This window comes from Haemaphysalis longicornis, unplaced genomic scaffold (assembly GCF_048455015.1).
Source record: "Haemaphysalis longicornis isolate Haplotype H1 unplaced genomic scaffold, Haemaphysalis longicornis Haplotype H1 scaffold_6, whole genome shotgun sequence".
Classification (NCBI taxonomy): Eukaryota; Metazoa; Arthropoda; class Arachnida; order Ixodida; family Ixodidae; genus Haemaphysalis; species Haemaphysalis longicornis.
The window spans coordinates 64,347,550-64,363,182 of NW_027526407.1; the positions used below are offsets into that span (position 1 = coordinate 64,347,550).

At 47.3% G+C, this 15,633-nt stretch overlaps 1 protein-coding gene across 5 annotated transcripts in view; it reads right to left on the reverse strand.

Annotated features, from left to right (window-relative positions):
* Positions 1-148: 148 nt before the first annotated feature.
* Positions 149-15,633, reverse strand: part of LOC144142837 (uncharacterized) — a 28,078-nt gene continuing 12,593 nt past the window's right edge. For 4 of the 5 annotated variants that reach the window (XM_077674624.1, XM_077674625.1, XM_077674627.1 and 1 more), the window contains exons 2-4: positions 13,202-13,298; positions 10,126-10,386; positions 149-5,436 (exon numbers count right to left, since the gene is read on the reverse strand). In XM_077674624.1, coding sequence (XP_077530750.1) covers positions 4,581-5,436; positions 10,126-10,379 — 1,110 coding nt within the window. In that variant the 5' untranslated portion in view covers positions 10,380-10,386; positions 13,202-13,298 and the 3' untranslated portion in view covers positions 149-4,580. Of the gene's footprint in view, positions 5,437-10,125; positions 10,387-13,201; positions 13,299-13,686; positions 13,712-15,633 lie in introns of those variants that run through there. The other variant, XM_077674623.1, reaches the window with a different exon arrangement.

Sequence of the window (15,633 nt, forward strand, 5' to 3'; positions counted from 1 at the left end):
GACGCCGCACCTTTCTTCCAAGTAAAGAGCCTAGTGGGTTTTGCAAAAAAACATGCGCTGTTCAAACGGCAGTTGTTGTCACGAAAGGTGCTAGTTGTGAATTGTTGACAGCACCTCATGTCTACAAGAATTGAAATGCGTCGCAATGTTTTTTTTTGACGAAGCAAAAGGTTTTTGAGGTATTAGCGTTTGTCCGACTTAGTACTCGTCACATCACGGCAAGTGTTTCAGAATACGAACGAGCGGTGAAGGCCGTACACAGGACTGATACAACGGGGTAGTTTAGTTTTGCAGCAATCACATTTTTGTTGCTGTCGCGTATGCCCACTTGATTGTTCACCAATGTCTGTGCATCCCATTAAAAGTTTGTTCTTTGAAAAAAAAAACGTGTTTTCTTGCTTCTTTATTTCCTTGCTCAGAACATTTTAGCGTTCTCCATCCTTTGGCATTGCGTTTGATATTTAGAAAATGAAATTAACATGATCACCAATTGATAAAGCAGAAGCTTGTAACCAGTAATGGCACATTTGGTGTTATACTGCACCCCTGTAAAGTTAAGTTGCTTCGTTACAGCGCTGCTTCTTAAGCATGGTGCATCATTTTCTTATCGTAAATAAAGAATGGCTTGTATCAATACAGCATAGATGACATGCCCGTACTGGTGCTGCCAAAGGTGTTTAAAACAAGGTCTTTTATACCGGGATGCCTTTTCCGACACCTAGGTTGGGCGCCGTAAATAGAGCATGATCGGCGATTGGTGTGTTACTCTTAATCTGTTTTTTTTTTTCGAATCGGAAGACCGTCCCCCAAACTTGTAACAGCGTTCGAAAGCCGCGCTGTGCAAATGCCAGCTTATATTCCTTAGTCCATGTCCTTGTTACCTCTGAAGGTACCTGTATATGCGGCTGTGCACGTGGTAGTGTGGTTTGGGTATACTCGAGCGTTGGAGGCCTTACAAACGGTTATGAACATTGAAAGCGTGGTAGACGAGAAGACCTCCCCCAAAACTTGTAACAGCGTTCGAAAGCCGCGCTCTGGAAATGCCAGCTCATATTTTCTAGTCCATGTCCTTGTTACCTCTGAAGGTACCTGTATATGCGGCTTTGCACGTGGTAGTGTGGCTTGGGTATACTCGAGCGTTGGAGGCCTTACAAACAGTTATGAACATTGAAAGCATGGTACACGACTATGGAGCCCAAGATCTGCTTGTATAATTTGCAGATGTAAAGTGGTACAAAACTGGAGGTGAAGAGGACCAGGACAGTATCTAGGCTGATTATCCGCAACTTCACTATCATGTATGAAAGTTCCCATTTAAGGCATTATGGAAGAAATTAAGCAAGAGACCATAGATCAGGGTCAGCTGGCGAATATCCAAATAGCGAGAACACTGGGAGATGAGAGGTTTGTAATGGGACTTTTGAATGGCAATGCCGGGTGTCAACGACACACTTAGAGTAGCAGTCGGGGCAATTTGGTACTCCGCAGTGTGAGCACAACTGCGCGGAAAAAAGACAGACTCCAGCAAAATAGATACACAGAATGGCAAGTTTGGCGAGTTGGTGTTGATTCACCTTGAAAACAGGCGCGGAAAGACGTTGACTAAGAAGAGAAATAGCGCGTCGTACTGTGTATTTCTCTTCTTAGTCAACGACTTTCCGCGCCTGTTTTCAAGATAGATACACACAGCACAGTATTCGTGTCTTTGCTCTGCATGTGTCTTTTGTGTCTATGTCTTTTTGGCTGGCAATGAGCCTCAATCTAAGGCGCACGCACACAATTTTTGAAGTGCGTAAAATTTTGCCTTGTGTAGTGCCTGGCTGTTCGGTACCAACAGTGCTGAAGTTTTCACTTTGGGAGCTAACGTTCAGAAATGCTGTCGGCAATGAGCTCAAGGTGATAGGTCGCGTAGGATACCGACGCAGTTTGTTTTTGTGCGACAGCATCAAACGGCCCATTTAACTGAAATAGCGCAGCCGAAAAAGCCGCCGTCTGTAACAGCAAAATGGCGCAGCCTATTGGCTGCGACGCACATACCCGCAGGTGTGTGTTCGCCAACGTTCACCCAGGGATTTTGCATTTCGTCAGTTCTAGTACCCGCACATTTTTACATACCCGTAGAGTGCCCCAAACCCGAAGGGGTGTATTGGCAAACGTTTAGTAAGGGGTATATGCCCGCCCATTGGGTGAAAATGCCGACGTCGGATTTCTGTCGGATTTCTGTAGACATATACTGCTTCGCAGCAAAAATAAAGAAAGGAGAAAGGAATCTGTGCGAGCGTGATTATCGGCCTGCATTGTACGAGTGGGGCTTAGACGAGCGGCCTGATCTGATATTCAGCGCTTCGGGAATCTCAGTTAAGTCATGATTTTTTTATTTGTTCGTTGGCGTGCCTTGATGAACCTTTAGAATTCCTTCATGTGCGTGAAAGGGTTATGTCCCATTACTTTTGTGCACAAACCTACGATTGGTTGTGGTGGCCAATCAGTGGCCTAGTGTGGATAATTGTTACCCCCTCTTCACTCTGTTGTGACGTCTCCTTAAAAGGGGGAGACTTTCTAAAAAAACGTGTTTCTGTTTTTTGGGGGGGAGGCGAGGGTCAGAGACTAGCAGCCGAGGGCAGACCGACATGCGTCCTAGGCAATGTTAGGACATGCGTCCTACCCTCGCTTGGTCAGACATGTTTCGCAAAGTGTCTTTGGGTACCGTCCTGTTTCAATATAAATAGCGTAATATTTTGAATCGTATGCCTTGATATGTAAGCAAATGTCATCGCCAGTCAATGAAACACGCCTGCCTAGAGCTTCAAGAGTTCGAGTACGTCATCGCCGGAACCACCATCCTACGATAGCGTATTGGACGAAACCAGTCGCTACAATATGACCAATCGCTTCTGTGTCAAGCGGGGATACCCTTCATTTCCAATATAATCCAGTGAAGTTTGTATAATAAAGCGGATTTGTTTGTAGTAACTGCTGTCCAATTGGTTCACCTCCTCAATATACTCGAGCGCCCACTGCAGCAATAGAAGCAATGCAGCAAATGCATGCATGAACTGTTGGTTTTTGTTCATTTTCACGCGTTTTCTTGAGTGGTTACGGTCGCACCTGATGGATCATTCACGAGCGTTTGACCCTCATGGCACAACAAACTTACCGCTAAGAGAATCCCGAACTTCGGCACGGATGTGGACAAACTGGTGACGTTCCCAACTAAACAGAAGTCCCCCGACAATGAAGATTAGTTTTCGGCCGAACGCGGGCAAGCAGATTTGGGCATAAAGCTTTGGAAACGCTCGGGGCGAGCAGGGATGGCAGCAGCGCGGGTTCACTTGAGCCGTTGATAAGGCGAGCGTCAGAACATCGAGATGGGCCTGCGGGATGCGCCCACGCACTCTTGTCTGCGGCGCTTCTATTCATAGATCGCCCTGCCATGCAGTTTTGCCCGGTCCGGCCGCCGCTATCGTTCTCTAAGTTTTGCAGCACCTGTACAAATGCTCATGCGCCGAGAAATTGAGCTAAGCATCTTGGGGCTTTAATGTCTGCTTAATGACAGGACGTACTATTACGCATATCAGCCCTCTTATGAAAATCAATCACAGCTTTCCACAGGTCAAGTTGTCGTGCTAAGCAAGGCACAGCTGTGCTGCATAAGACGCTGTCTTGGGAATTGTCACAGCATAGAAGCAAATGTGCCAAAAACTTAAGCTGCCGCTCAGAGTCAAAAACGAATTCAATGCTTCAGATCCCATTGACCACAATACTGCTCTATTTCTTTTTGTAAGAAGGTTATAGACTGTAATAGCGCATTGTGTTGATGAAGGTGTATATCATGCATCTTGTCAATTTCGGTGAATGAACGCCAAAACAGCAGTGCAATCCACATAAAGAATAAAGCTTTAGTATAATATACAAACTATCACAGACATAGTACTATAGCCTGCACTGAATATGCCAGCGAACATGTGCATAACGTAACATTGTGGTTAAGTATTATTCGATTCATAGTAGATGCTTTCAATACTTGCAACAAACTATAACACATCGCTGCTGGTAGTACCAGTGACAAAAACGTAACTTCAAAACACGTGCGACACAGATCCACCCAACCACAGGCGCAGCGGCTAATCGTCAACAGTCGGGTGTGAAGAATTCCTCGTATTAAGCATGTCCAGAGGCGGAGGAGACTTTGTTCCACGAAAGACACAAGTCGAACACTTCCGACTCCTCTACGGAGTGCTGTGTCAGTAAAACGTTCACAGCTGAAGACACACTTGATTAGCCGACGCAACGCAGGCGATGAGGCGCGCCGTAGTCGAGGGCTCCGAAATAATTTTGACCACCCGGGGGTCTCTAACGTGGGCCGAAATCTAACGTTTGTGCTTTTCGCCTCCATCAGAAAAGCGCGGCTCAAGACTAATTATACAACCGCCGGCACAGTACCCACATAGTTCTCCACGGGAAAGGAGGCAGATTTCAGTGCGTGTACCCACACTTGTGCTAAAGTCGGAGGAATCGATGTAGACACCACATCTCCCAAATATTTTTTGCGTTTTCTCGCAGGATTGTAGCCATCCACATCACTGGTACCTGTAGGCGTAACTAAGGTGCATTCCCTTAGCTCCAGCCTCGCGCGCCTCCAGCTGCTTCTGCAGGTAGCTTCCCCATTTCGTACCACGGCGAATGGCCACCCGTAGCAGCCAGTTGAAGATGTTCCTACAAGCGCGGTAGCGCAACAGCAGGTTGAAGGTCAGCCATATAAGGCAGTAGCTCCACCAGTCGTACAAGCTCAGCGTGGTGTTGAATTCAAGCCCGATGTGCCTGGCCCAGTAGGCCATCATGCCTTCGTAGCTGAGGAATATGACCAGCACCCTGACGGCGCCGATGATGTCTCTGCTCATGGCTGCCCCTTCCTTGGACGCGTTGACGAGTCCCGGCTTGATCAGTTCTTCCTGCATCTCGTGGCACACGCGAAAAGTTTCCTGGTAGGTGCCGGAGCATAGGTTGTACGAGTCGGCCATGCCCAACTTGTAGCCCACGCACCTCCAGAAGTGGAGCACGCATTCAAGATCGCTATCGGTTAGGAACAGTCCCAGCTGGCGAGGGTAGAGCACGACGAGTCCGATGAAGGCGAACTGCGTCACGGCCATGTCCAGCTGCGACAGGTAGGTGGCGCCCGTGACGGGGCACCGCCGGCTGCTCAGCTGGTCACTGACGGCCCTGTGCATCTGGCGCACCTTGCCGATGCTGGCCGCTGCTGCGCCCCCCGGGCTCCAGATGTCGCCCTCGTACCAACACTTGACGTGACGCAGGGTGCTGAGGTAGCGCCGGTATAGGGAGGGAAGGTTCGAAGACCGCCCCGTATTGGTGAGGGGTTCCAGGAGGGACGGTTTCGTCACGACCATGGCAAGGCCGACTAGGTGGGCGAAGAAGAAGCTGCGGGAGAAAAACAGTACAGGTGAACAGTACTTTAGAAAGGTTTTTCGGCTGGTTGGGAGGAGCGAATTTGTAGTGGCATGTGCTGCAGGCCACATGCCATCGCAGAATACACAAGCGCAGGACGTTCATGTTTCGATGTTAACCCCCTATGTTTTGTGAGCCGACTTGTCGATTGGCACTTTGCCTGGTGACTTCTGGCGTGCCTGCCATCGTATCCAATTAGATTAGAGTGGTACTTTAAAAAAATGGCAGAAACTTGATGACCCGAAGAAGGACATTGACACCGCTGCCCCCTGCATAAGTACCTTTTGTCACACTGTGCGTGAACCAAACATGAAACATCTTTTTCTGCACTGCTCCGCTTTTGATCTTCATGCAGTGAACCACAGTGTTCTTCAAAATTCACATATAGAATTCTTGCACAGGGACATCTTTGAACAACCTCAACCCCTAGTGAGCTTAGCCCAGTTCAGCGTTGCCAGAGGCGTGGCGAGCGTGATTTAGTGGGCATCTGCCTCCTTCTCTATTCCCCCTCTTACACCGCCCCCCCCCCCCCCCCCCCAGCGACCTTCGGTCCTCCCCGTTGTAATAAAAGACTTTAACATCATCATTTCTGAAATCCTGCCAAGTCAATTGGCTAAGTTGTGGATTCACTAAAACGCCGCAGTGTGGCATTACAGGCATCCCCTGGCGATCTTTCGTCACGGCAGCAAAACATTTATATGAGCGCTTCTTTAGAAGAAACGGCTTCAACCATTAAAATTCTACACATATTTGTTGTCTCAATAAAATGTGTTTTTCCTCCTTCTTAACGGCTCTACAAATATTTAAAAATTCAAAATTTTAAGATTTAACGTGCCGAAGTTACACCTAAGCAATGAGGCGCGCCGTAGGGCAGAGCTCCGGATTTATATTGACCACGTGGGTATTCCTAACGTGCGCCGAAATATGGACACACGAACGTTTTCGTTTTTCGCCTCCATCTGAAAAGCAGCCATCACGGCCGGGAATCGAACCCGTGACCTCGTGCTCAGCAGCACAACGCCTTAGCCACTGAGCCGACGCGGCGGGTGGGTGTACTGATATCGATGTGAAGCTTGCTTACTAGATCTGGTCGCTGAGCAATCCGTAGCCCATTCCTCGCTAATTAAAATCGCCATCTTGCATGGTACTTACAGCCAACACTACTAGAATAAACTAGTAACGTTGCTTGCAGCAGCCAGCTGTTGTGAGTGCATTTAGACAATGCTTCGTAGGTTACAGGAAAACACACGTACAACTTTATTTCGAACGCATCTTTTACCTACCAATGACATTTGTTTCTGGACTTAAACTTCAAAATATGTGTATGCTGTGTCTTAAGTTTTGCATGCGCTTTGAGAGGCAATTTTTAGTTATTTATACTTCTTGCATGCACTGTTCTAGCCTATCTTGCACGAGCTTTATTGCTTGCTCCGAACCTGAAAACACAGATTACTATGACTTATGTTTGATCCGTATAGGTTTTCTTCGTGAAAAGTGCTCCACCCCAAGCCCTGTGAAAATTTTTTCCATAATGTGGGCGATTGTTTGGAGCTAAGCATTGCTTTGTGTGGACGCGCGGTAAACTCGGTAACATGAGCAGGAACGTACAAAGCTGGCAATGGCATTTGTACGTGCCTAAGCCCAAATTGAACGCACCCCTGTCGCAGAAGTTTTCGCAAGGGTTAATACTGGTTGGGTTAAGTCGAGTCATGCAGTAATTGTCGCACGCTTCCTTTTTAAATTCCCGGCTAAGACAACAGAAAATCCGACCACAACATGGGGGGATGCTGAACCCGATTGAGGACATTTAAAGCGAAACTTTGTATGCCTCGACGATGGCTCTTGTCCCGCAAACAAAACGCACTGCAGGAAAGCCAACTTACACAATGGGTTTCCACAAAAGAACATCAGAGAGAGAGAGAGAGAGAGAGAGAGAGAGAGAGAGAGAGAGAAAGAGATAGATAGATAGATAGATAGATAGATAGATAGATAGATAGATAGATAGATAGATAGATAGATAGATAGATAGATAGATAGATACCCGCCGCGGTGGTTCAGTGGCTAAGGCGTTGCGCTGCTGAGCACGAGGTCGCGGGCTCGATTCCCGGCCGCGGTGGCCGCTTTTCTGATGGAGGCGGAAAGCGAAAACGCCCGTGTGTACGAGATTTCGGCGCACGTTAAAGATCCCCTGGTGGTCACAATTAACCCGGAGCCCTCCACTACGGCGCGCCTCATCGCTTGCGTTGCGTCGGCGCGTTAAACCCAACAATCAATTAATCAAATTAATCAAGGCAGATAGATGGATAGATCGATAGAGAAGCTATTTTGGAGCCTGTGTCGAAAGGACTGCTTCGTTTCGTGGTAGGGCTAGTGGGGTTTGTCTAGTCCTGGCGGATTTTAATGCGGTTCAGTACCGTGGTCCAATAGCGCTCTTCAAGCTCCTTAGGGGTTGTCAGCCATGCCTCCAAGCTATAAGGGCGCTTCGTGGGAGTCATTGGCTTGAAGGGAAATTTCAGGGTGGCTTGCATGTTTGGACACGTCCAGAGGTTGTGTTCATTTCTGGGGTATTGGCCGCAGTATGAGCATTTTGGTGTGCCTGGAATACCGTCTATGTAGTGTTGTATGTGTTGCGTTGGTCGCGTGCCGCTCGTGCTCGTCGGATAAGTACAGCGTCAGGGCTGGCGAATAAAAAAAATCAAAGAAATGAACACCAGGCGCCTCAAGAAAAAAACGCTCCCCGTGTTCGGAATCGAACCTGGGTGTCTCGCGTTGGGAAGCCGACGTCTAACCGATGGCGCCACTAGTCTCCGACACGGTCGAACCAGTTTAGATTTTGGACTTTGACTTTTTTGAGTCAGGTGCATGGGAGAAGGCTTCGCATTTTAACCATCTTTCTCGGAATAAGGGGGTTTGATTTCTTTCGTGACTTTTCACCATATACCCAGCTTTCTCGCTCAAAATACCGACCTCTCACGAACCTAGCAAAACCACTTCAGGAAAGGGACATTTAGCAAAAGCAATACTTCAACGTCAACATGAAAGCACTAAAAGAACTTTCCAGTATTCTCAATATTGTTTGTTTAACTCACTGTAAAATCTTACTCCCCATGCACTTCTATGGAAACGTTTGCATGGCTCTGGAGCTTAGTCACGCAACGTTCAAGACTTGAAACTGTGCACGAAGCAAGTTTTCACCCCAAATATTAGCTGCGTGAGAAGAGATTACATTTCGCTAAGTAACTACAGAGTAATCACTGATGAAAGGACTGCCATGCGCGTGAAAGCTGCACATAGGCTCCAATATGATGCGTACGAAAAAGATTTACACGAGACTCTAATGAACAGCCATATCCGTACCGGCGTTCTGGTGTGTCTTAGGTTGTAAAGGTACATTTAAAACGTGATAACTGTCATAAAAATATTTTTGAGACAGTATTAAAATTGCGCTAGAATTTCTTTCGAAAGAGGACAAAACATTTTCCTGCAATATTTCGGGGAAGCAACTCAGGGGTTTGTGCACAGGCCAGACCCTTTATGGCAGCAGTCTTGAAACTTCTGAAATTGTTCTGTGAAAATTGTATAGGTAGCCTGTCGAAGCAAAGACACAGATGACATGTAAAATAGCCTCAGTGATATTTGCGAGCCAGTGTAAAAACCGCATTGTCACCAATTTCAAGATCTTGCCCTTCCAGGGCTGATTAGTCATACTTCTGGATTCTTTTGTATCAATAACTTTCACTAGAAAATGTAGACGAATGCTGTCATTGGGCCAAAACATAAAAAGGAAGATCCCGAAGCACCCCAACCCTCCTTTCACTTTCTTAGGGATGCAATATTTTTTTCGAAATCTCCTTATTCAGCCTCTACGTCAAGAAAGAAATGCCTTTTCAAATTTCACTTAAAGAGTTCTTCTAGAGGACAAACTGAAGAAGGAGTAGTCGTTCATGTATCACAAACCATATTGTAGAGAAAAGTGCCTAATTTCTTGATGTAGGGAGTTCTCACTCCGCACTCTTTGGAAGTTCTCTTGCTCAACAGTTATATTGACCTCCTGTCGGTTTCATTTTCAGAACTTAAGCAGAGTACACAAAAACTCAACATGACTTTTTCTCAACTCATATCCAATTTTCCACATTGCAACTCTATTCACTTTCCGCTTACGAGGCTACTTGCCACTATCGCAGTAAAGACTGTCAATCAATCTCTTCATATTTCAGCCTTCCAAGTGAGACAGCCTTTTTGTTTTTAACGAAACAGCGCCACACACAGGACCAGGAGCAGAAAAGACGACACAGGCGCTGTTTTTAAACTATTAGATTGATGCACATATTGATGCGTTGAAAACAAAACACAGTGAAAAAAACAGCGCCCGATGTACGAGAAAGAAACTGCAGCAGGGTATGTAGTTGGGAAGTTGGTACATCATTTAATGAAACAGCGCGACACACGGGACAAAGGGACAGCGTCTCACGCTGTTTCATTCAATGATGTACCAACTTTCCCAACTACAAACCCTGCTGCAGTTTTTTTTTTGTTGTTGAATGGTCTGTTGGTCGGTCGGTCGGCCACCTTTACAGATACTTAAAAATTGGAAGTACTCCCAATTCTGTACTACCTAGCTAATACAACTGATTCCTAAATGATTAAGACAGCCACACTCACCTGAATATGTGTTCCCTGAAGATCTCTTTCGCCCTGTTGAACTTCTGCGCGTCGAACCAAAGCGGAGGGGAGTCGGCCTTCCTGCCGCAGTCGCCTGCCACGTGAGCTCCGCGCCAGAGGTGCTCCATGGTCAAGCCCGGCTTGGTCGACGCGAACACCGAGTACCCCTGGCGATTGGTCTCTTCCGCACCATAATGACGCCGGCTGCAAAAGCCCACGTCTGCTCGCTCCTGTGTGCCGGCGTAGTCACGCATGGCTGGGCTGCACGCGTATAAACAGGATACTTTTTTACGTGGGCGCCGTATTGAGTGCCGTGTGCAACACAGAAAGTTGTGCCGGCAGTTTCAAAAGACGGGAAAGCAAAAATAGGGTTATTCTTTTTACCGGGATTAGGTGCAGTCAGGATCGTTAAGAAATCTGCCCCGACGTACGTGCGTCTCGAAGTCTCTTCGCTCTGCCGCCTTTGAATGCCTTCCAAGACCAGAAAGCAACAGTTCAGGTGTGTCGTAAGGCACACCGTGTCGTAAGACACACCGTGTCGTAAGGTGTGTCGTAAGATATCAATGCCCAGCCACTAAAGCTGCCGCAATTTGATCGAATATTCCCTTCATCACTTGCGCCCAAGTTTTGAAACAACAGGATTCCTGGAGATCCTCAGTCGCACCTCGACTGCTCTCCTAAATTTAATCCAAAACCAAAAGGCAGGTTTTGTGTGCACTGTGCATGTTTCTCGCGTATAAACAGATACACGCATTCCCGTTTCATGTTTTAAAGCAAAGCTTTCTAGCTCCAGCAGCCAACGGTTCTTTTGTGGCATCCTGGGCAAAAAACTCATAACGCGGTAGAGGTGGCGGTGGAAGATAGGCTGGGGGAAGGCGGAGGGTTTCACTCACGGAGCACACTGTAGATGGCGCGATGAATTTACCCAGTGTTCCCCGCGCGGAAGTGCCTGCGTGCCGGAAGCGGCGTCGGCGGTACGGCTTTTCGTCGGCTTTAGCGACGGTTGTTTTGGGCCTGTTTTGGAGCAGCTTCGCGTCCATTGCACCCTGCCTTCGCACGGCTTGATTAACTTCTTCGACAGCACCTCCAGGGTAACCCGCACCCGACGGAATTAGGTGGTCGTACGGTAAACATACGTTAAGGATTGGTCTGCGAGGCGGGAAAGAAAAATGTACAAACCACTTCCACCGAGTTTTGCTTACGCCGAGCGGTCACAGCCTGTGAGTCGAGGCAACGTGATCATTTTGTTCGAATCCCTAGTGGAAAAGTGCAAGAATACAAGGTGATGGGCATGTGTTGTCTCGCTGTTATGGTAGTAAGGCATTGCGTGTTCTATCTTCATAAGGAAATAGGCAGAGCGAGTCTTGTCACGGGCGGCTGACCTTTTGTTCGTTACACGCGAAGACGTGGAAGTGTAGGACCAGAGGCCCGAAGTAAATCTGAATGTCGGCATTCTAGACCGGGGATGTTCTACAGGGGCAGATATCTGCACCTCTGTCTACGCAGAATCAATGATGCAATAGGAAAAGACAAAGCACAAATACAAAATACGTCGATGCTGGCACGTAGACCACCTCAACTGGAAGCAACGACATGACAGACGAACACCGAACACCCACACCCACAAAATAAAAGATGTGAATGACTTTAATAATGATACTCTGAACACACCTCAACCGGGAAAGAAAATGAGACGCGTGTAAGACGATGAAGTACGAATGAGTCTGAGTGGTGCCAAAACAAGACACGAAGCTTTTCGGTCGACAATGACTGCTGTGGTTCTGGCCGTGTGCAACAAATTTTACTACACCCGAAAAAAAAGTTCTGACAGACTGTTAGTTACCTGATATGCACCAAAATTACATTTTACACGTAAGAAAGAGAATGTTGCCGTCTAAGGAGTTCGTTTTAAACGAACAGGCGAAAAGGGTGCTCAAAAACAACTTATGCGAGGCTTCCCGTATGCTGATACCCCCGTCTCGCCGGTCGGGTTTTAGTGCGGGTGGGGTAAACGCGTACATCATAATCTTCACAACACTGACATTGGTATCGTATTTTTCGAAAGCCTTTCACATATCAAAGTCATTATGCTAATTCGTCGCGCACCTCGAAGAGCTTAAAGATGCACGAAGCAAAAGCCGCAGCCACAGCTAAGTGCTACTTCTACAAACATGTTGTTCCATTTGTTGCTTTGGATGTACAGCCTTTGTCAAAATTTTATGGGCCAAGCCGGAAACGCGCAGGCTGCAAAAATTTCAATGTGCAAGCTTACGTTCTGAGCGAGGCTGAAGCGTTTTATGCAGGAAAACTAGAGAAAACACCTTTCGTTCTTACTGCCTTAAAATATTTTTGTCACACTTAAAGGCAAAGCGGAATATTTGAATTCTTTGTCGTTTCGAGAACGCTTAGGATTGGCCCACAAAAATTTGACAGAGGGGGTACTTGTCTTAAAAAGCTCTGTATGCTGATTTGTCTTGTAAACTAAGACATCGTCCGAAAGGTTATCCGGATCCGAATTATGTAAACGTTTAATGGTGCTGTTTCATGCTCTACTGGTCTTGCACTCTGTATTGGTCCGCTGGAAGCGCCTCTCCATTTTTTAGTCCACGTGCCTAAATTTGATTTGCACCAACTTGTTTCCGCCTTGCAAGTGTATCTTACGCTATAAACTGTTATCATACAAAGTTCACTGTCAAGCCTGATTTCGAAAGGAAATGCTAGCGCTATTGCATGGGAAGTGGTATTTTTACAACACTTGCACTTACAGGAAGTCTTTACTGCATACTATCCTAACAGACGTGCGTAGCAGGCGTATGCAGCAGTTCTGTGCAAAGCAAGTGGCGTTATAACAATTAAACAACTCGAGCTTTCGGGTGGGTGGGGAAGAATGAATGACTGACGAAAACAAGTTGTCGACGCTATTTGTAATGGACGTGCAACACAAGAAGTCACCTGCCGAACAAACAGTTTCAGCCATTCGCTACAGCCCTAAACCTTCACCCGCTGCTGACACGTAGACATATTAAATCGGAAGGAACGCCATAGAAACGGGCCTTGACACTTCACTCGTCCTTACCTGCTGTACACGAAGAGGCCTCCTCGTCGTTTTGCTGTCAGGATGTCTTCTTTGCGGAAGTTTGGACAGCCACTCCGGACGGCGGAAGCATGAACACCTTCAATAAAGGCACAGGCAAAGGATACAGCGTTCAAAATTTACTGACTGAACTAATCAAACAACTCACTCTTCCAAAGCAAGTTTCGGTTACCGTCGCATTGCCGACATCTGCTTCATTTTACTGTGAACACAGCGATGATTCACCCCACACTACAGGGCTGACAAGGACGTGTTCAAATAGTGCTGTCAAGGTCATGTATTGAAGCATCGTTGATGAGGCGAACGTGTCAACATATATGGTGAACGCGCTAGCGTATTTTCACGATTAGCTTGACACTTACTTTAGCACAAATCGACTAGAGAATAACTTTTCCATTAAATTTATCCGGAGACGAAGTGGAGCTTACCATCACGAAAGCTAAAGAAACACTGCTGAAGGTACCAACCCATGATCGCTGCACTCGGAGTTCGAGTCCCAGAAAAGGAACACCGCATCGTCCTCCACCGTTCATCCTTGGGAATACTACGCTGTCCACAGCACGGCTTTGAATGCATTCCACGCAATAAACTAAAGCGCGCTGCTTGATTTTGGAGGAAGAAGAGAACGCAGGGTTGATAGTACACGCTCTGTACCATAGTTTCAAAATGTTGTCCACCAGCAAAACTCAACTTGGAAGCATGAATCGACGGTGCCTACTTTTTGATTCCCGCAAGAACGGTGACATACTGCAAGGGAAATTCAATCTTCCGCTGGTTGCTCACATGGGAGCGCGTTGTTTCTAAGGCACCGTGACACTACTGACGCCGTTGTTCAGAGCTTCTGGGAGTAGACGAAGGCGTGCTGACGTCCTTCGGACGACGAGTGAATGGCGAAACGTATTACGCAAGGGCTGTTCCAGGTCCCGGCTCATTACTGAGGGAGCTTATTGCAAAATTGTCTCGGGGCATTGCCTCCATGGAGATACCGAAAGTAGAATGTTCTTGAGGGTAGGTGGCGCCAATAATTGATGGATCGTCGACGTGGAAATCAATCACTTACGACGGAGTCATTTTCGGAGACGGGCTGTTGGTCGTTGCCGGATTGTGGCTCAGCTACATCCTTTGTGGTTGGGACATCTTCAACCAGCTGATTAAACCGAAATTGTGGTAACAGTCAATCATAAAGACAATCAGCCTTGATCAAGAGCTCTCGCTTTTATGAGAGCTCGTTTATGAGGAGGGTAATTCAGATTTGGACGTTGACAAGCAACCGCAAAAGATTCGAACTGCCACCCACAAAACTGCTTCTTAGCGCACAGCGTGCTAATATCATTTCCTGGATGGTTCCTTTTCCTCTATACTTGCTCATTATAAGTCTTCATTGACGGGACTACCACGAAGACAGGTAGCGCAAATAGCCCTTGCAGTGCAGCCGGTGGTCTCGTATGAGTCACGTCACCTCATCACTTTCACGTCACCACAAGTCACAGCCGATCCACTGTCTTTACGAAATTCACATCGGGGTCGACGTCTATCATGCGCGTCATTCGCCTGTACACTGATACAACCATTGTGCACTTTCACTTGCTTTCATCCAGCAGCACCGCACATCCCCCAGGCCTAGATGCACGAGGGTATCACCAGAATTCAACTAGGCCGAGTTGATCGAAGGGGCAGAAGACTGATATGATGCCGCACACATCTCACAATCGAACAGAACGTCTGCAGAGGCCCTTTACGCCAGCGTTACCAGACGTTTTCCAGTAAGCGGTAGCCCTCCTGGTTTGACCGTCGCGCGAGTTGCTGCAAGTCATCGAGGCATCTGGCTCGGCACCTCACGCACGCTGCGAACGGGACACGTCGCGAGGGTCGGTTATGTTTGCTTCCGGGATTTATTTTTCCTACCCATCTCTCAGTCCGCTGCGTCCATGCGGAGGTCTATTGTCGGGAACTGAACGCGTGACGCTCCTCGCTCCGCTCTAGTTACCCACTGGTGTGCAACAGGGCCGTCCGGCCCCTCTGTGCTCTACTCTGCTTTTTTTTCTTAGCCCAGCACGCAAGGCACTAAGCAAGTGGACCCCACTTCCGTCCGTAAATCAGATGTTATGTCAGCCTATAGATCGTGTGGTTTGTTTCCTCTGGTTTTCCTCTTTTGCCTGGACACGCTGAATGAAGAGAAAGTTTGTAGTCTGTCCTTCAGCAATGAATTTGTAACTTACGTCCTGAAACGATATACACTTACGACATTCCGCATCATGCCCAGTCAAAAAACGCAACAGAAAATACGACAGGATTATCCTGTAATAGAAAAGGACATGCTGTCGTTAGTACAACAGAATTGTCTGTCGAGCGAGAGACATTCTATATTTCTACAACAGAGATTGCCCTCGCACAACAGACCATCCAGTAGCCCC